Here is a 21,088-nt window from a genome sequence, read left to right on the forward strand (position 1 = left end):
TCTCCCCCAACAGTATTCAAAATGGTGTACCTATTTTGGAGGAAGATGACCACAGGGGGCACCTGCACTGCTTTCCTGCTCTTCCTCTGCCTTTTGGTCACCCATTGCCTTTCTCCCTCAGCAATCCTAATCTGCGGTGTAACCATTTCGCTAAACGTGCTATCCACAACCCCCTCAGCATTGCTTATGCTCCAAAGTGAGTCCATCCGCAGCCCCGGAGCTGTCATGAAGTCTAACTAGAGCTGCAGCTGGGCACACTTCCTACACGTGAAGGAGTCAGGGACATCAGACTTGCCCCTGAGCCTCCAGATTGAGCAAGAGGAGCATGACATGGGTCTGAGATCTCCTGCCATTTTGAATCTTAAACTTAACTTAGATAAATGAAAAAGGAACGATAAATGATACATAAAAAATGTCTGTGCTTTCCTTTATATTAGTTAATCCATACGCAGAGTGGGTATCATCTTTATGGCACACCTCTGCCTATGCCAGTAAAAATGTTTCCGAAGTACATTTAATTGCCATTTCAATAAACTAATTTCCATTTCAGATTAGTAGCAGCATCCCAGCACACCAACTACACGCTCGTGTAAAATAACTGTTATTCCCCTTCGGCGCTTTATAACGATTAACTCTTGACATTGAGTTCAAAAACTTCAGGTAAACTAGAGGAAGAGTACTAAATTGGGGGATGGCCAACTTTTGCAAAATTCAACAGAAGCTGGGGAATATGGATCGGGAGCAGCTGTTTGAGGGTAAACACACATTTGATACCTGAGAGGCTTTCAAAGAGAGGTTGTTTAGAGTGCAGTAGTTCTTGCACTAAATCTTTACCTAATTTTCAGGTTCATTTCGCATGTGCTCCTGCCTGGTGACAATATAGATTGATTAGAAAGAGGTCAGTAGGTGTAGGTATATGATACTTACCTCACTTACAGCTGCCTAGTTGCGTGCCAGAATGCAGCCACACAGCTGCATTAATAGCATACATATTGCGTCTGAAGATGGCAGGTGTCTTATCGTGAAATGAAATGTACCTATCTCTTGGCTAACAGGTACAGTTTCAAGTTTCAACTGCCTAGGTGAAGCAATGTGACAATATGTCCCAACATGGTGATTGACAATCGTAGGCTTTGCTGTGGTGCAGGTATTGAGTTAGACTTCCTGGGCTAGAAAGGACAAGTTTAAGTCGACGTGTCACAGGTATGTTCCATAATCATATTAGAATAGCTGATTTACAAAGATTAAATAAATAGAGATTGGCTGCTTAAGTGGATCCTTGGTCAGTGTTTACTTGTCTTGTGCGTGGCAGGTTCAACTACCAGGAAGAATATAGCTACCATTCTTTCAAATGTCTTGTTGTAAAATGCCACTTCATGCATCTACGGGCCAATATGCCACAGCAGCCAGCTGCAGGGTGATTCAAAATTGTAACAATGTTTAGTTAAGCTGTAGAAGTGTGATCAGGTACATTTTCAAGTTCCACCTACCACAACATTGCACTTTTTGTCTCCGAACAGGTAAGCAAACAGCAGAAAGAACTCAAAGTAATAAAATGGTCTTTTGGTATGCTTTTAATGTTTCAAACTGGAAGCTGGTAGGTCTGGGATGAAAGGTTTCCTGGATTCAATTCGATTGCATGAATTTTGTACAGCATTGACAGTGTCTCACGCTAAGATCTACGAAGATTCAGAACTGACTCAAAATTTTTTACTCTGCTGTTTTTCCACTGAATATTTCGAACTTTAACAAGTACTGTAAGCTACAAATTGTGATTCTCGCTTCTGAATACAATGACTTCTCAATGACTCAATGCATTACTCACTTAGCTCATCTACACTGCAACCCTCAATCTCATGCAAATAAGCTGAAATAACATCAACTCTGTTGATAATTGCAAATTCTGAGAGCTTTGTGCTTTTTTATAGTCATAGAGTCAAACAGTGTGGAAACTGACCTTCAGTCTAACTTGCCTATGCTAACCAAGCTTCCCAAACTAAACTAGTCCCATGCGACTGCTTTTGGCATATATCCCTGTAAACCTTCCCTGTTCATGTACAGGTCCAAATGTCTTTTCATTGTGGTAACTGGACATGCATCTGCATCTGCATAGGGAGTGCAACAATATTCTATCAAACTGATTTGTCGATGGTATTTTTTAAAATCTCTGTTGCTGTCTGGGCCAGGGTAAATTTTCTGCCCCTCGTTGCCATTCACAAGGTGAAGTCCCTGTGCCATAGCTCACTAGATGTTGTGAGGAGGACTTTGTGGATTGACAGGTCTGTTTCTTTCTGGTGCTGAGATTGATACCATGCGATCATCAACCTCATTTCTCTTTCGGGACTTTGTACTGATTGGCTCAACTGAATGGCTTGTCTGGACATTTTATTGGCCAGTTGAGAGTCTGATGATCTGGAGTCACATGTAGGACAGACCAGTTTCAGCCAGTTTTGTTCCCCAGAGGAGGTTTGTGAACCCTATGTTTCTTTCGTTCCTCACAATTAACAATGGCCTCTTTGTCATCATTAGACTCTTACTTTCAGATATTTATTGTATTCCAATTCCACAAAGTTCAGTGGCAGGTTTCACACCTGGATCCCCAGAACATTACCAGAATTTCTGGATTAATAGTCTAGCAATAATACCATAAGTTCATGACTTCCCCCATTTTACAGGCTTATGGAAAAAGATTAATTATGCGTAACTGTATTTACTGCAGTTTAGAAGAATGAGGGGGGATCTCATTAAAACCTATAACGCCCGAGCAGGAACAGACAGGGTTAATGTAGGAAGTATATTCCTGAGGGCTAGAAATTCAGCACAAGGAGCGACAGTCTGGGTTGACCATGACTGAGATAAGCTGAAATTTCTTCAATCAGGGAGTGGTGAGCCTGAGGATTTGTCTGCTACAAAAAGTGGTTGAGGACAAAGCACTAACCGGATGCAAGAAGGAGTTACATATAGATTTTATGGCATGGGAGAAATTGTGTATATCGTACTGAATTCAATGATAACAAATAATCATGTTGATTGGTGCATCACACTCAAAATTGCCCACTCCTTCTATTTTCTATGTTTCTATGTCTTCATCTTGAGGAAAAATGGTATCTGGGTACAAAAGGCAAAGAACAATAAAGCACAGGATAGGCCCTTTGGCCATCTATCAAAATATTTTGCCCTTCCATGCTAAAGCTGTCTTCACTTACATAACCCATATTCCGCTATTCCCTTCCGATTCCTGAATTCACCCAGGTGCTTCTTGAATGCTGCTATTGTGCTTGCTTCCACGACTTCCTCTGGCAGCATGTTCCAGGCACTCACCACCCTTTGTGTGGGAAAATGTGCCTTGCGCATGTCTTTTAAACATCACACCACCACTGCCCCATCCCACCACCAATATCTTGAACCTGTGCTCCCTCGTAATCAACTCCTCCTCACTGGGAAAAAGCCTCACACTTTCCAATCTTCCATGACATTCACAGTCGTATAGACTTCTATCAGGTTGCCCCTCAACCTCCTGCATTTCAGTGAATACAAACCCAGGCTAACCAAACTTTCTTCATGACTAAAATCCACCACTTAAGGCAATATCCTGGTAAACCTATTCTGTATCTTCTCCAAACGATCCACATCCTTCTGGTAGTGCAGTAACAAGTGTGGTATCCAGGTACACCCACATAATGGAACAGTGACTGCCATTCTTCCTTTCATCTTCAATGTCTTGTAATGAAATATTCATTTGTTTCATTTCATATGTATTTTCTTACAGCTATTTACACATTTCATTAATCTGACCACTCTCTGCTGCACAACATTGAATGTTAGGGGTAAATCGATCCTGAGATATTTACCAGCTATTTACCAAATACCAAAATCTGAAAGAATCGTATTTTCAACCCAGAGTTCCAGGGATTAAAATTTTGTGTAATAGTTCTGCATGTGGTGCCTTTTCCCAAATGTCTCCTGCAATTTAAAATGCTCAGCGTTTATTAGTTTTCCTTTGCTACCCTTTGAAGGAAATTCTGAAACTCAAAAACAGGAATGCCAAAGATGATACCCATTTCACCAAACAATAGTGACACTTTAACTAAAATGTAATTTTCTAATTAATTACTGGTGTTTAATGCACTGAAACTAACACAATTTAAAAGCTGAACAGAGAGGCCTTTTACATCAACTTTTGCTGCTGATGTGCTTATTTTATTGTATTCATCCTTCTCCTCCTCTGGGAGAGTTCATAGTTGTCAATCAGTTCCTGAGTTTCTGTGAACAATTAACTGTCATGTCTCCCAGTGAAGTATTTTAAACTGCCGTGGAAGCCATGAATCCTTTTCATACATAGTATGTATGGATATGTGCCTCCCAAATGTAATTTCAATGCTTGTAGTTGACAGCACATTAAGGTTGTATTCAAGTTAATACCATTAACTGCAATGTGAAATACCACCTCATCTCCTTTGTTGGAAGCAGACATTATTTCAGTTTTGACTACCCCAAAGGTCAGCCTTAAGAAGCTGCACGAGGGGTAGAGGCAAGCGTAGTCATTTCTCGGGTGTATCTCTATTTAAATTTATTGGCGTGTTTAGCAAGGATAGGTAGGATTTTAGATGTTATTTCAGAGATAGCGATGTTAATTGGTGTTTTTGCGATGTGAATTGCAGTTTTGTGGATGAAGATATTGGCAGATGGTGTCCTGCCGTACACGCTGTTGGAGGGTGTGACTTGCTGGTTTCACATAGATTATGTGATAAAGTTCGGTGAGCACATTTAATGTTTAAAGGTATATTGTTCATGTTACTTGGTCTCGATTACATGTCTGCAGTTGAATGGTGACTTCAGGCTTGGACAGTCTAAACACAGTATATGTTATTTATATTTAATGGTGAGTGTAGACTTAAATGGTTGAATTCTTAATTGTGGATCTAGAATGATGTCTTAGCTGATATATAGTTCAATTGTAGCTGTTAAGTGGAGAATTAGTTAGAGAGCCTGGGTTATAAATTGGAGTGTCATTGGAGGGGATTATAACGTTGTCTATTCTGCAATGTTGGTGAGAGAGTTTCGCAGGTATGCATCCATCTTCATTTCTTATGAATGTTGGTGAGCACTAAGTGAGCACTGGGTTGCAGAATCATTCTTGATAATTTGCTTAGTTGAAGAAAATAAAGATATAATTTACTGATGAAATTGATGGGCAAGAAGTTATATTGTAAAGAGGACAAATGCTGGATGTGTGTTGTTCTATTGAATAAGTGGGTAAACATCTGGCAAACAGCAAAATGAAAAAAAGTTGATGGCTTAGTGGTATTGTTGCCAGACTGTTAATCCTGAGACCCAGAGAATGTTTTGGGGACCCAGGTTTGAATGCCGCCACTGCAGATGATAGAATTCGAATTCAATAAGTATCTGGAATTAAGAATCTAATGAAGACCCCAAATCAATTATAAAAACCCAGTTGGTTCACTAATGTCTTTTAGGGATGGAAATTGCCAGTCTTACCTGGTCTAGCCTACATGTGACTGCAGACCCACAGCAATGTGGTTGGCTCTTAACTGCCCTCTGGGCAGATGGATAACAAAATGCTGCCTATTCGGCGGCAGCCTCATCTCATTTAGTGCAGCCTCATGGTCCCTTTAGCAGAAAGAATCAAAAATAAGAAAAAGTACAGTATTATAGAAATGAAGAACAAAATCAGATGCAGTGGCGTCTCTGTGTTGTGTTGCACAGGTCACAACCAAGTTGATAGAGAAGTGCAGTGGGCAATTTACATGGAAATGGAGCTATATTAATTATTACAGGAGGAACTGAATATAAAATAATGGTGCAGTGGGTAAGTTGTACAGGACATTGGTGAAACCTTGTCCCAGATATAATGTTAGTTATATTTTTAAGACAGGATTTAAATTCAGGTTTATTGGAGGTTCAGAGCAAACTTAGCAAATTGAACACTTGAGACAGATTGACCTACCAGGAATTATGAATTAGAGACTTAGGGGAGAACCACAATCACATCCCCGCTCCTCTATTTTGATGTTTTAAAGTAAGTAGAGGAGTGTGGTCTGAAGAGTAGATAAGAGACTTACAAACACAAAAGATACAGCAGAATCACACGGCCAATCTTTCCGTAATGATTAATGAAATGGAGCAGTAAGTGCCAGAGTGCACTAACTTAAAAAACTAGGAAGTACTGTTCCTGCTGGAGCAAAAATGGTAAAGAGCAAAGTTGATGGTTCTTTACTTAAATGCATATAGTAGTTGGAACAAAGCAACATAACTGATGGTTAATGTGTACTATGTTATGTCTATTACAGTGAAACGTCGAAAAAGAAAGGAATACTGGGAACAAAACTTTCATGAGTATGTGATATTTTGAAAACACATGCAAGAAGGAAATGTTGGTAGTATATCTTTGCTAGTGCAGAGTGGAATAAATATAATAACAAATACCCATCATCATAATTATCTGCCTTTAGAAAAATGGGTGAATCTTTTGCAAAAAAAAATACAAATGAGTCAAATGAAAGGAGACTGCAAAAAATACATAAATAAAGGAGCTGTGTGTTCTCATTCAAGAATCACATAAAGTTAGTATACAGTTATATAATAGGGAAGGCAAATTTGATTTGATTTATTACTGTCACATGTACCGATACACAGTGAAAAACATCATATTGCATACTAACCAGATAAATTATATTTTACATAATTACATCACGGCAATAGAACAGAATGTGAAATGCAGTGCTACAGCTCCAGAGAAGGTTCAGGGAAAGATTAACTCAATGACATGAATTCCATTCATAATTCTGATAACAGTGGGAAAGAAGCTGTTCTTAAATCCTGCTCCTAAGATGCTGCTTGGCCTGCTGTGTTCATCCAGCTCGATACCTTGCTATCTCGGATTCTCCAGCATCTGCAGTTCCTATTATCTCTATTCTTAAATCTGCTGGTTTTCAAACCCCTGTATCCTTTTCCGCTTGGAAAGGGATAGAAGAGAGTATAACTGGGCTGGGAAGGTCTTTGATTAAGTTATTTGCTTTCCTGAAGCAGCAGAAAGCATCAACAGAGTCAATGGAAGGAAGAATAGAGATGTGGTCTGAATCAGATACAAGGCACCAGTTAGACCACACATAGAACAGTTGTTTTTTTTTGTTCCAATTATCTCAGAGAAGATGGTCTTGCATTGGAAGCAGCCCAGGTAAAGTTCATGAGGTTGGTCTTATGGGTGTGAAATAACCTTCATATGAGGAGAAGTTTAATAGTCTGGACTTTTACTAATTGGAGATGGTAATTATTGAGAGGTGACCATATTGATTCATATCACATTCTTATGTGCTTGATAGTGTAGCTGCTGAGAGGTTGTGGTTGCGTCATTTGTTGGAAAATCCAGTCCAGGTTTAATAATGTTTGTGGAAGGGATTTACCATTTATCTCAGAAGTGAGGGGGTTCTCAAAAGTGAGTGAGACTGCAGAATTATTGAATGCAAATTTGCCACAAAGGCCGGCTTTTTACATATATTCAAAACTGAAAGATAAAGATTTGTAAGCAGTAAAGGAAATTAAGGGTTATGGGGAAACGGTAGAAAGTTGGAGTTGAGAATGAACAGATGACTATGGTTTCTTTGTATAGTGTAGTAGACTCTGAAGCTCTGTCTGTTGCGTCATCACCTGCTCTTATGGAGAAAAAGTCTATGTGGTTCTCAACATTCTTGATAAAGTAGATGTGAAAGTGGTACTTTCTCTTCTCTTTTAGAGCAGATTTAGGGCACTGTTTTCAAAGTGTTGATCTCTCATTATGGATGCAGATGAGTAGATTCAGGTCAGATGGCTCAGAAAAATATCAAGTGGTTGTATGATGTTGGAATTCCCAATCTGAGAAGGCTGAGTTGGGGTTATTGAATAGTTCTAGAATGACAGTAGATATGCTTGTGTTAGCCAAATCAATATAAATTCAGTGGGGCAATTTAAGGTTATCATAATTTGAAGCAGGATCCTGATCAGCTGGTGATGTGGGCCTAGAAATTGCAAGTTAAGTTGAATATAGATACGTGGGAGATGTTGCATTTTAGAAAGTCAAGTAATGGTAAGAATTTCATGGTGAACGTTAGGGCTTTAAGGAGTGTAGTGGAACAGGGGGATCTTGGAGTTCAGGCACATGGTTCTCTTAAAGCCGATCCACAGGTAGACAGGACAGTCAAGAAGTATAAAAGTTCGAACTTATGTTGCAGTTGTATAGGATGTTGGCGAGGCCACACTTGGAGTTTCGCCTTTCGCGTTGGTCACCTTGCTATAGGAAGAATGTATTTAAAGCGTGTAGAGGAGATTTACAAGGACATTGTCGAGACTCAAGGGACTGAGTTATAGGGAGATATTGGACAAGCTAGGACATTTTTCTTTTGAATGTAGGAGACTGAGGGGGAATATTATACGAGTGTATCAGATCATGAGGAGGCATGGATAGGGTGAATGTACTCAGTATTTTTCCCAGGGTTGAGGAATCGAGGACTAGAAGGCACCAGTTTAAGCTCAGAGGGGAAAGAACAGATGGGAACCTGAGGGGCAACATTTTTACACAGAGGGTGGTACTCATAGGGAATGAGCCGCCTGTGAAACTAGTTGAGGTGGGTACATTAACGAGACTTGAAAGACATTTGGATGAATCCATGGATAGGAAAGGTTTAGAAGGTCATGGACCAAGTGCAGGGAAATGGGGTTAGTGTGGATGGACTTTTTTTTTGGCATGGACCACTTTGGGCCGAAGGGCCTGTCTCCACGTTGTAGGATTCTATGACAGTTTGAAAATGTACTTTAAATGCAAGCAGCTCAGCCAGGACTTTATGCATGATGGAACAAGCTGGAGGACACAGACCACCTTCTTCTGTGCCGAATTCGTAGGTTCAATTGTTCATTAAATTGTGTTGTCTTAAACTGGCAATAAGATATGGAAGAGTAAGTTTGTCTAACATATCTAAAGACAGTGAGTTGATTCATCACTCGGCTTGGGGACAGTCACTCGAGACTTGTCAGACTTTTTTTTAGATTCCCAAAGATGTGCAGGCCAGGTGGATCGGGCATGCTAAATTTCCCGTAGTGTTCAGGGGTGTGTGGGTTATGGGAGATGCTTCTGGTTGGGATGCTTCAAGGGGTGGTGTGGACTTGTTGGGCCAAAGGGCCTGTTTCCACACAGTAGGGAATCTAATCTAATCACAAAATTCTGGATTTTCTTCTAGTCCCCATCTCTATGCCTTTTATTCTTTTCCCACTGCTGTGAATCTGGTCTGTCCTGTGGGCTCTGCTGGCAACCAAAATGTGTCGGACTGTCGGATTAAAGCATTGAGTAGCAGCATCAGAACAAAAGTGATTCCTGGAGTGAGAATGTAGTGAAAAAAACTCGAATGTTCCCCAGAATGGGAATTCCAAACGTTTCAACCCGCAGAGGGTTCACAAGCCAACATTTACCTGTGAACATGGAATACCAGGTGATGTCCTTTGTACAGCTTACCACAGTCACCGTTTTCAAAACCATAGCTATTGTTTTCACTGTGCAATGTCTGCTTTTCAGCTTCTGACAACAAATAGCAACAAGACAAACAAAGGTAAATTTGATGGTGAAACAGGCAAAGCAGTCTGTTGCTGTATGAACTTTTCTCTCACTGTCACTGTTACCTGTCATACTTACTGCATTCACTTCTGATTCTAATTCTGAACATTTGCTGACAGTTTTTTTGGTCTTTTAACAGTGGAGAGTATTGTATTATTGTAATTGTGTCTCCACAAAAATAAAATGTCCCAGAATTTGAAGTAAACAATGCACAGTCCATGAACTTAATGTTCACAAAAACTGAAATTGTCAGGTTCCTTCACAAAGCATGGAGAGGGGAACAGAAAAAGAACCGATCAAAAATTTAAATATGGTAATGGAAAGTATAAAAGACTCAAATAATATATAAGAGATCACAAGGTGCGAAGCTGGACGAACACAGCAGGCCAAGCAGCATGAGGAGCAGGAAGGCCTACATCTCAGGCCTAGACCCTTCCTCAGATCCTCCAGCGTCTGCAATTCCTGATATCTCACAAATAATATGTACTTTGGATATTATGTTGAGAAACCAGATAAAATGAGGCACAAACATTTGTTTCAAATTCTACAGAAATTAAACAGTGAAAGCAAAAATAAAAACAAAATTACACTCTTTTCAGGACTTGCCCTTGCAGCAAGAGCAATTGTCTGCAGAGACAATCAATGTCAAGAAATAATCAGGAAAAATAGATGAACCCAAACCACCTGCCATAAGACTAGCAATAATTCTTTAAAATATTCTTTAAAAACAAACAGATAATGTGCAAAACTAATTTGCATCAGAATTGAAGTCTGCAGGTGAAACAGGACTTTAAAAAAAATCACTAAGGGGATGTTGATATCACCTTTTGTCTCAAACTAGCTTAGATTAAATGCAGCCAGGAACATGCATCATAAATTCAAGGAGACCTACAGCAAGGAAAAAATGTCTATTGCACCAGCACCAGGCAGAAGTAAATACCTGAGATAATGGGAACTGCAGATGCTGGAGAATCCAAGATGATACAATGTGAGGCTGGATGAACACAGCAGGCCAAGCAGCATCTCAGGAGCACAAAAGCTGACGTTTCGGGCCTAGACCCTTCATCAGAGAGGGGGATGGGGTGAGGGTTCTGGAATAAATAGGGAGAAAGGGGGAGGCGGACCGAAGATGGAGAGCAAAGAAGATAGGTGGAGAGAGTATAGGTGGGGAGGTAGGGAGGGGATAGGTCAGTCCAGGGAAGACGGACAGGTCAAGGAGGTGGGATGAGGTTAGTAGGTAGATGGGGGTGCGGCTTGGGGTGGGAGGAAGGGATGGGTGAGAGGAAGAACAGGTTAAGGAGGCAGAGACAGGTTGGACTGGTTTTGGGACGCAGTGGGTGGAGGGGAAGAGCTGGGCTGGTTGTGTGGTGCAGTGGGGGGAGGGGACGAACTGGGCTGGTTTAGGGATGCAGTAGGGGAAGGGGAGATTTTGAAACTGGTGAAGTCCACATTGATACCATTAGGCTGCAGGGTTCCCAGGCGGAATATGAGTTGCTGTTCCTGCAACCTTCGGGTGGCATCATTGTGGCAGTGCAGGAGGCCCATGATGGACATGTCATCTAAAGAATGGGAGGGGGAGTGGAAATGGTTTGTGACTGGGAGTTGCAGTAGTTTGTTGCGAACTGAGCGGAGGTGTTCTGCAAAGTGGTCTCCAAGCCTCTGCTTGGTTTCCCCAATGTAGAGGAAGCCACACCGGGTACAGTGGATGCAGTATACCACATTAGCAGATGTGCAGGTGAACTTCTGCTTAATGTGGAATGTCATCTTGGGGCCTGGGATAGGGGTGAGGGAGGAGGTGTGGGGGCAAGTGTAGCATTTCCTGCGGTTGCAGGGGAAGGTGCCGGGTGTGGTGGGGTTGGAGGGCAGTGTGGAGCGAACAAGGGAGTCACGGAGAGAGTGGTCTCCCCGCAAAGCAGACAGGGGTGGGGACGGAAAAATGTCTTGGGTGGTGGGGTCGGATTGTAGACGGTGGAAGTGTCGGAGGATGATGCGTTGTATCCGGAGGTTGGTGGGGTGGTGTGTGAGAACGAGGGGGATCCTCTTTGGGCGGTTGTGATGGGGGCGGGGTGTGAGGGATGTGTTGTGGGAAATGCGGGAGACGCGGTCAAGGGCGTTCTCGATCACTGTGGGGTGAAAGTTGCGGTCCTTGAAGAACTTGGACATCTGGGATGTGCGGGAGTGGAATGTCTTATCGTGGGAGCAGATGCGGCGGAGGCGGAGGAATTGGGAATAGGGGATGGAATTTTTGCAGGAGGGTGGGTGGGAGGAGGTGTATTCTAGGTAGCTGTGGGAGTCGGTGGGCTTGAAATGGACATCAGTTACAAGCTGGTTGCCTGAGATGGAGACTGAGAGATCCAGGAATGTGAGGGATGTGCTGAATACCTAACTATTCTAAACCCATTTACCAGCACTTGACCCTTCGCCTTGTATGCATTTATTGCACATCCAAATAATTTTAATTACCTCTTCCACTCATATTTACAGTGAATTCCAGATTTCAGCATGTATGTAAAAATGTGTTGCATTACATTTCCTATAAATATTTTGTCTCTTACTGTAAATTGTGTTGCCCATCACTGAACACTCCATAATGGGGAAATGTTTCATCTTGCCTGCCCTGACTCCGCTCCTCAATCATGTCTCCTCTCAATCTCCACTGTTCTGAAGGAAGCAAATCGCAGACTGTTCAATCACTCCTGCCAGCTAAAACTCTGTCACCATCATTCTGGTAACTCTCCTTTGCACCTTCTTCTGTCTAATCCCATCCCTCTGAAAATGTTGATTTTAGAACTGCAGAACAAAACTCTGTGGCCTTATGCATCATTTTACACAGTTTGATTTCATTTCATTTGTTCTGAGTTGATTTAATGTTGTCACATGTACTGAGACACAGTGAAAATCGTTGTTATGAGTGCTAAGCAGACAGATCATACCATACATAAGTACTTTAGGGTAACAGAACAGAGTACAGAAGAGAGTGTTGTGAGAGATGTTGCGGTAAGAGATCAAATAACATCTGACCGGTCCATTCAAAAGTCTGATAACAGTGGGGAAGAAGCTGTTATTGATTCTGTTGTTACATAAGTTCAAACTGTTGTATATTCTGCCTGATGGAAAAGGTTGGAAGAGAGTATAACTGGTATTGGAGGGGTCTTTGATTTATATGGACTGCATTCCCGAGACAGCTGGACACACAGTCAGAGTCAGTGGATGGAAAGAGGTTTGCGTGATGAACTGGGCTGTGTTCAAAACTGCTATTCGCCTGGCGACGTGTCCATCCTTGGCCTCCTCCACTCTCAGAGTGAGGCCAAATATAAACTGGAGGAACAGCACCCGATATTTCGCCTTATGACCTGACAGCCATTGGACTCAACATTGATTTCACAAACTTCAAAATTCCTCCAACCCCAGCCTTATCCCATGTTCAGCCCCGCCCCGTCTCCCTGACCTGACCTAAACTGTGCATCTTCCTACTCATCTGTCTGCACCAGCCACCCCACTGACCAATCACAATAACGTCCTAGCTGCATCCACCTACCAGTGCACCTATCCTTCCCCAGCCCCACATCCTCCCTCTATTTAGGTCTGGGTTCCCTCATCCTTGCCAGCACTGATGAAGGGTTTCAGCCCAAAATGTAGACTTTTCTGCTCCTCGAATGCTGTCTGAGCTGGTATGTTTTGCAGATTAACATCTATTGACTCAGGCTTCCAGAATCTACAGTCCTTACTGTCTCCAAATTGCTGTTATTTCTTGCTGTCTTGCGCACGCCAGATCCCACACCAAGCAGTGATGTATCTCGATACGATGCTTTATATGATGTGTCGATAAAAAAAAGGTTTAAACATTTGGTAATGAAGCACCAGCATCACCTCCCTTCATTTAATCTCTCTGCCTTTTATAATAAAAGCAAATATACTATTTGAGAGAGATAATGGGAACTGCACACTGAGTGGAGAATTCGACACAGCAAACTACTCCTCAAACATCATTCTTTGTTCCCTGTCACTCAGTCAACTGTACATCTATTTTACCATAGTTACCTACCATCACGATCATTCACACAAGTGAGACTTTCTCAAAGACATTGCGAATCCATGTGGACTACGTCAAAAGTATTCCTTACCTATAAGCCAGGTTACCTCTTCAAACGATAAAATTAAGATGGCCAGACATGACACCTACCTAACAAAACTCTTCTTCATTTATCCCTGCCTCACTAAATGTGGATTCATTTTGTGCCTCAGAATTATTTATAATAGTTCCCCAATACCGAGGGAAGACTTGTAAGATTTGTAATTTCCTTGCTCATCCTTCACTCCCTTCTTGAATAATGGCACCACATGGACTGCCCCCCCCCCCCCCCCCCCCCCAGTCCTCTGGCATTGATTCTGTGGACAAATTGGAATTGAATATATTTTCAGGGGACTCTGCTTTTTCCTTCCTTGCCCCCACACAAACTCGGATATATTTTATCTAAATGTGCAGATTTTGGGTTATCCCTAAAACTAACCAATCGACTTTGACGCGTGCAAGGCCACTGAAAATGTTGACTGTGCTATTTGATTACAGTATATCATATTCCTTTTGTCAATTTTCTATACTCACATCATCATTCTCACTCACAAACGCTCTCACAAAGCAATGATTTAGAATCCTACCAACATCCCCTGACTGCATACACAATTTACCGCATTGATCCTTAACGAACCGTGGTGTTTTCCTCATTATTCTTTTACCATTGATGTACCTGCAAGCCAGCTTAGGATTTCTCTTAATTTTATCTGCTAGTATCTTTTCAAGTCTCCTTTTATCTCTCCTAATCTCCTTTTCAATATCTCTTTTGTACACTCCATTCTCCTCTAATACCTCTATTATCCCAAGTCCTTGGTATCCGCCATAAAAATTCGTTTTCATCTGGATTCAAGGTTGTACAGTCCTCGGTGTCTAGGGAGGCCACAGATTTAATGGTCCCACACATACAGTTTATTGAATCATATTGGCCTTGTTTTCTCACTATTTACTTCTTGAAAGCATTTCAATGTTCCGATAAAAATTTCCCAAAAGATATCTGCTCCTTGTCCACTCTGGCCAAAACACACCTGATCTTATTGAAATTAGCCTTAACCCCAGAACCTTGAGTTCGGCCCTTTTTGTTCTCATTTTCTGATGCAATTTTTCATCAAATGGAAGTCAGTAAGGCATTTGATAAGGTGCCCCATGGCAAGTTTGCAGATGACACGAAGATTGGTGGAGTAGTAGATAGTGAAGGGGACTGTCAGGGATTACAGCAGAATATAGATAGATTGGAGAGTTGGGCAGATAAATGGCAGATAGTGTTCAATCCAGGCAATTGCGAGGTGATGCATTTTGCAAGATCTAATTCAAGAGTGAACTGTACATTAAATGGAAAAGTCCTGGGGAAAATTGATGTACAGAGAGATCTGGGTGTTCAGGTCCATTGTTCCCTGAAGATGGCAGTACAGGTCAATAGAGAGGTCAAGAAGGCATACGACATGCTTTCCTTCATCGGCAGGGTATTGAGAACAAGAGTTGACAGTTCACGTTACAGGTGTATAAGACTTTGGTTCGGCCACATTTAGAGTACTGTGTACAGTTCAGGTCGCCACATTATCAAAAGGATGCTGTTACTTTGGAGAGGGTGCAGAGCTATCTTGTTGACTATCTCATAATCTGTCCCTTCCTTTTGAAATGAATGTAAAACCTGCCCCTCAGCATCTACTACAACAACTGACCCCAAATTGCACTCAGGCTCACTGATCTATAGTTCCTTATAGTATCTTTTCCATACAGCCTTTGTTCAACAATGTCACCATGTTAGCTAACCTCCAGTCATCTGGCACCTCACCCACGGTGATTGATGTAACTAACATCTTAGCCATGGGCCCAGCAATCACTTCCTTCACTTCCCACAAAGTTCTGCAAAGCGTCTGATCATGTTCCTGGAATTTACCCACCCATTTTTTAACGCCCATCAACTCAGCCCATGTAATATGATCAATTTTCAAGACATCAATATATATTTCTCCAAGTTCCCTAGCTTCAGTATCCTTCTTCAGAGTAAACACTCAGGCAAAGTATTGCTTTAGAGTCTCATCAATCTTTTCCAGTTCGACACGTTGGTGGCCTTGTTCACTTTCACGGTGCCCTATTCTCTCCCTCTTTACTCTTTTGACCTTAATATATTTACAGATCTCTTCAGATTCTCCTTAACCTTGTTTGCCAGTTTTCTCATGTCTCCTTTTTGCCTTCATGATTCGCCTCTTGAGTATAATCCTACAGCCCTGATATTGTTTTGGGGATTCACTCTGTCCCAGCTGTCTATGCACAACATCTGCTTCCTTCTTTTTTTCTTGACCAGAGACTCAATTTCACAAGTCACCAAGCAATCCCTCTGCCTCCCAGCCATTTTGCAGAGAATCTTTGTTATGCAACAGACCAGAACAACTTTGAATATATCAAGGATATTACCTGGAACCTAACTTTTTCTTAATTACCGGAAAATGTAAGGTCCTTATGTTCCAGAAGTAATTTGATTGGTTGCACTACTCGGCTTTGAGAGAAAAAAAAAAGTTTGTTCCTTCAAAATACAATGAAAAGACAGGTGAATTGGCCTCACTTTAACTCTCTTAGAAACAAAAAAAACACAATATTCGAACATTTAAAAGACTACACAGCAACTGTTGCAACATTGTAAGATACCATAAATGTGCCCATGGTCAAGGCAAATTTAGTGAAATAAGTTGTCTCACGTACGATTCCGGCAGCAGGAAGAGAACCCGCAATTGTACCTGTGAAAGAGGGAAAATGCAATGGCTTGGATAACCAGCTTCAAATATGCCCAGCAATGGCTGAAAGCTAAACTAAACTCTGGATCTGTGGGTACCTGACTCTACCCATTCATACTGTTTTTTTTATTGTTCTGACTTTAAAAAGAAAACCAAAGCCTTCCCAGCCAATTACCTTTCTGTTTTGGCTTGGAACAAATCATTTGGTACTGTGGTTTTAGCCCCCATTAAAAAAGGAACAAAATATGCCTTGGAAAGCCGCAGTATCGTCACATGTTCATTTGTTTGGTTTTGGTTATGGAAAGATTTTCAGATCAGAAGTTTAATGTGTTGAACATTTACGAATTAGAGTTGGGAATGATTGAGAGTTGACAACCCTGAAGCACATCAACTTCTCAAGTGCCTGAGAGTGTAAGTTCTGTGAAGATGTTTCAAATGGTTGGAAAATCTAAAATAACATTACTATAAGGGGTTTGTCATTTAAGACAACAGTCTGGAAGTTCCCAAAAGTATTTTGCTCCCTCTGAAATGACCGGAACTTGGATGGGTGCCATGCAGCTGAATACGATGACTCCTTCCCAGAGAGGAATCAGAGACATAGGGCCACCCAAAGGTATGAGCATGAGAGAACTTAGTGTATTGTAAATTTCACAATAGGCAACTATAATATGCAAAAAACAGTGTGGCATATATGCAAGTGTTTGTGCAGCAGCTAAGCAGCTGGAACATGAATCCTATTTCTTGCTCAAAATTTGGTAAAAATACAGAACAATAACCCAAAAACCACATTCTGTTCCATATGGAAAAAAACATGAAAATTGCCCATAGCAGTATGGGACATTTTCTGCAAATTTACTCGTGGTAAGTAAATATCATTGAATGTTTCTCTGCTGAAACGTGAAAGGTATAACATAAGTGGAAATATCATAAATGGTCACAAGTAAGTTCTTGCTTTGTCTGTATCACATAATCTGTCTGAGAGAAGAAAAGACATGTTATGTATCAGCAATTGATAAAGAAATATGCAAATATCACCGTGTAAGTGCAACAATCCTTTATTTATTAAGCCATCTCATCCCACACCTTTTTTATCTGTTAACTGGTCAAACAAAAAACCATTAAGTTGTCATTGGTATTGTGGAGAGAAAGCAGAGCATTTCTTGGATTTTGGGGATATCTGCTCAGCTTCACTGTGGCAATTTCAGAGATCCTCGACGAGAACAAAGGACCTCATCAACAGTTTTTCACTGTGGATACTAGGGCCATAAGGCTTGCAAGAAAATGCATGACATTTGACTAAGCTTGGAAACTGGAAAGTGTTCAGGACTACTTATAATTTCATCATTTTAAGAATAACATGTAAGGGGTATTTCACTGCATTTTTAAATTGCTCTCTGAATTTACTTTGTGTTACAGCATATATGCAACTGTTTGTGCAGCAGCTAAGAAGCTGGAACATGAATCCTATTTCTTGCACAAAATTTGGTAAAAATACAGAACAATAACCCAAAAACCACATTCTGTTCCATATGGAAAAAAACATGAAAATTGCCCATAGCAGTATGAAATTCGCTGAAATAAGAAAAAGCAAAATTATGGATTTTCTTCTATTCTCCATCTCTGGGTCTTTTATTCTTTTCCCACTGCTGTGAACTTGGAGTCTCCTGCGGGCTCTGCTGGCAACTGAGATGTGTCGGATTGTTAAAGCGTTGAGTAGCAGTATCAGAACAAAAGGGACTCCTGGAGTAAGAATATAGTGAAGGAACTCAATTGTTCCCCAGACCCGGGAATTCCGAACGTTCCACGTTGCATCACAAAACCACGGAAGGTTCGCAAGCCAATATTTACCCGTGAACATAAAATACCAGGTGATGTCCTTTAAACAACTCAATGCAGTCACTGTTCCCAAAACCACAGCTGCTGTCTTCTCTGTGCAATATCTTTTTTTCAGCTTCTGACAACAAATAGCCACAAATCGATCAAAAGTAAAAGTGACAGTGAACCAGACAGAACAGTCAGTTGTTGTAAACAAGATGACAGCATGTATGTTACACAAAGGAAGTGAGAGCAGGATGGTAAAGTGTTCTGGGTAAAGAATAGATATTTGCCGTAGTATCAAATCACTGATGACAACCATTAGATCAGCTGCTGCCATGGCTATGAGGTATCGAGTGACACATTTGGAGAGCCCACATTTTCCCCCAGTCAGGATGAAAATTGTTATGACGTTAACTGTAAGGAGGCAAAGAAACAACATTGGTATGTGACAATTTGCATGGTGGTATGTTTAAAAGGTAAACTTTGGAAGGAAGCATCAATTTAAATAGAGTAGTGGTGCCACACAATGAATCATGTATAACAGGGAAAATATTCATCCACATCTTGCAGTTTATCACTAAGCATACAGCAAGGAAGACAATCAATCCCCGCTGAACCTCGTCACAAAGCTGCGGAAAAGGAATCTCTTCTGGGTTGGATATATTGAGGTAAATAAGATCATAAACCATTTGTGCTGCACCTGCATACCAATATAACCTACCAGTTAGCAACTTCTTCTCTTGCTGCTTTTTGATAGAGCTGGAGAGTAACAAGTAAAGCATGCACTTTGCTCAGCTTCAGTAACAGTGGCAAAGAGTGCAAGAGCAAAGCGGTGAATGTTGAATATGGCTCAGAAAGTTATTACATCAACTGAAACATTGTGTACATTTGGAAACAGTAAAGAAGCTCTTTACATGAATGGTTCCATGGATGGGGCATCATTAAAATCGCAATCACGGGAACTAGGTTATGATGATTTATTGAACAAGTTACGACTGTCCTCCACAGAGTGAAAACGAATAAATGGAGATCTCATAGAGGCTGTCAACAAAATAAATGAGATGAATAGACTTGGTAGCAAGAACATAAAATGAAGAACAACAAGACAGTTTAGATTTAAAATGCTCTGCAAAAAAAGATTTTTTAGATCAGCGTACAGTTATGGTCTGGAGTGCATTGCCTGGAAATGTGTTGGAGGCAGATTCGATTGAAGCATTCAAGAAGAATTGAATGACTTGTCATATAGGATCAATGTGTAACATTATGAGGGAAAAAATGAGATTGGTGTTAGGTGATGATGATCATTTAACAAGACAGTGAACACACTTCGACACTGCAACACTTTGTGAATCTTTGATTCATTTGCCATTTCTTTGTCACATACTGGTTACAAGGCAAATAATTTCCAATTCCTTTCCATTTTTAGCACTGGATGCAAACATATACAAACCCATATTTATATTTAAGTCACACTTTTGAAGACAAGTGGACAAACCCAAGAACTTAAAAGTCAACTAAGAACATTCCACGTACCAATACGTTTAGAAGTTATGAAAGAAAATAAGCAATTGGTGAACTTCAGATTGAACAAATTGGTGCTAAACAACACACAAACAATGGCCATTGGCCAAAACACATTAAACAAGTCTGCTGCGATTCTTAAAACTAGCAACATTAAATTCTATGGTCACTGGTAGGCCTTTGGTTAATGTTTCATTAACAGCACAAATGCTCCAAAAATGTAATACTTCAGGACTACAAAGTGTAATTATTGCTGAAAAATGCATGCGCTTTTCAGCAATTCTCAAGTGCACCATTTCCTGGAATTGCAATAGAACATCACCCTGGGCATCTGGTTTGAACACTGAAATGTTGAATAAGACCCATAATTTTGAAGTCAGCATTGTAGTCGCACAAACTGAGAAAGACTCATGGCAAAATCATAATGAAGTCATATTTTGTTTTAATGGAGCTCTGTGCTGTAAAATGAGATGCATCATATCTTCTCACTGGATTATTTGTGCCTCTACTAATTTAACAGTTCTTTTTCAGTTTACGACTGTCTTTATGGTGTTATTTCTATTTGGTAATGACAAAACCCCAAGGATTTGTAAAATCACATCTTATGGAATAATAGCGAAATGTAAAATGCTTGATTTCCGGAAGTCTGAAAAATAAATGAATCACTCTGTCATAGTATCATCATGAAGGGTAAAAGATAAGACCACAGGAAACCAACTGAAATAGTTATAAAGTGAAAACTGTATTGGACATATTTAGAAGGATAGCATCACTGAATTGAAGCAACAGCCTTAGCAGTAAGAGCAAGACAGTAAATGTAGACAACAGTTACAGTTATTTTAGATTATTGGATGTAAAATTGGAAAGACTTACCAGGAACAGCAATAGCTGCCATGACAGGATAATAAATCTTTTGAATGTTGAACAGTAAATTTGTGATCCGTTCCTTATATATGTTTAGTAAAAGTGTGACTGAGATATTGAATTTGAAATTCTGTCCCATTTTCTCCTCCTAATGAACTGTAGGTCTCCGCACTTATCTGAGGTGATGCCCTCACTAACAATAAGAAACAACACATTGAAATAGTTCCTGGTTTTTAACAAAAAACAAATTCTCTGATGACACAAACACCATCCTCAGGGATTGATATCCTGTGAGAGGGAAGACACCTATAAAATGATAATTTTTCAAAATAAATCTGCTCTTATTATGATCTATTTGTAATCAAATCCCCACACCTCCCATCTCACATGAAAACAGTGGAAAGTGAAAAGGAGAAACAAATATAATTTTGATCTCTCCTAAAGCAATCTGTTGGAAATCTGTGATCAAAAAGAAGG

The 21,088-nt window shown here is 40.6% G+C and overlaps 1 protein-coding gene across 1 annotated transcript; it reads right to left on the reverse strand.

Moving 5' to 3' along the window:
• Positions 1-17,508: 17,508 nt before the first annotated feature.
• On the reverse strand, positions 17,509-20,795 carry LOC125446664 (probable G-protein coupled receptor 139). Its single transcript, XM_048520408.1, has 2 exons — positions 20,621-20,795; positions 17,509-18,640 (listed from the first exon to the last, which is right to left on the reverse strand). The coding sequence occupies exons 1-2, from the start codon at positions 20,748-20,750 to the stop codon at positions 17,739-17,741; spliced, it is 1,032 nt and encodes a 343-aa protein (XP_048376365.1). The 5' UTR covers positions 20,751-20,795; the 3' UTR covers positions 17,509-17,738.
• Positions 20,796-21,088: the final 293 nt, after the last annotated feature.

This window comes from Stegostoma tigrinum, chromosome 34 (genome assembly GCF_030684315.1).
Source record: "Stegostoma tigrinum isolate sSteTig4 chromosome 34, sSteTig4.hap1, whole genome shotgun sequence".
In the NCBI taxonomy this organism is placed as follows: Eukaryota; Metazoa; Chordata; class Chondrichthyes; order Orectolobiformes; family Stegostomatidae; genus Stegostoma; species Stegostoma tigrinum.

Excerpts from the sequence above, each read along its gene's own strand:
- LOC125446664 (XM_048520408.1), bottom strand. The coding sequence starts at position 20,750 with ATGGGACAGAATTTCAAATTCAATATCTCAGTCACACTTTTACTAAAC. Across the intron at positions 18,641-20,620 it reads GGCAGCTATTGCTGTTCCTG|TTAACGTCATAACAATTTTC; the intron begins GTAAGTCTTTCC and ends GCCTCCTTACAG.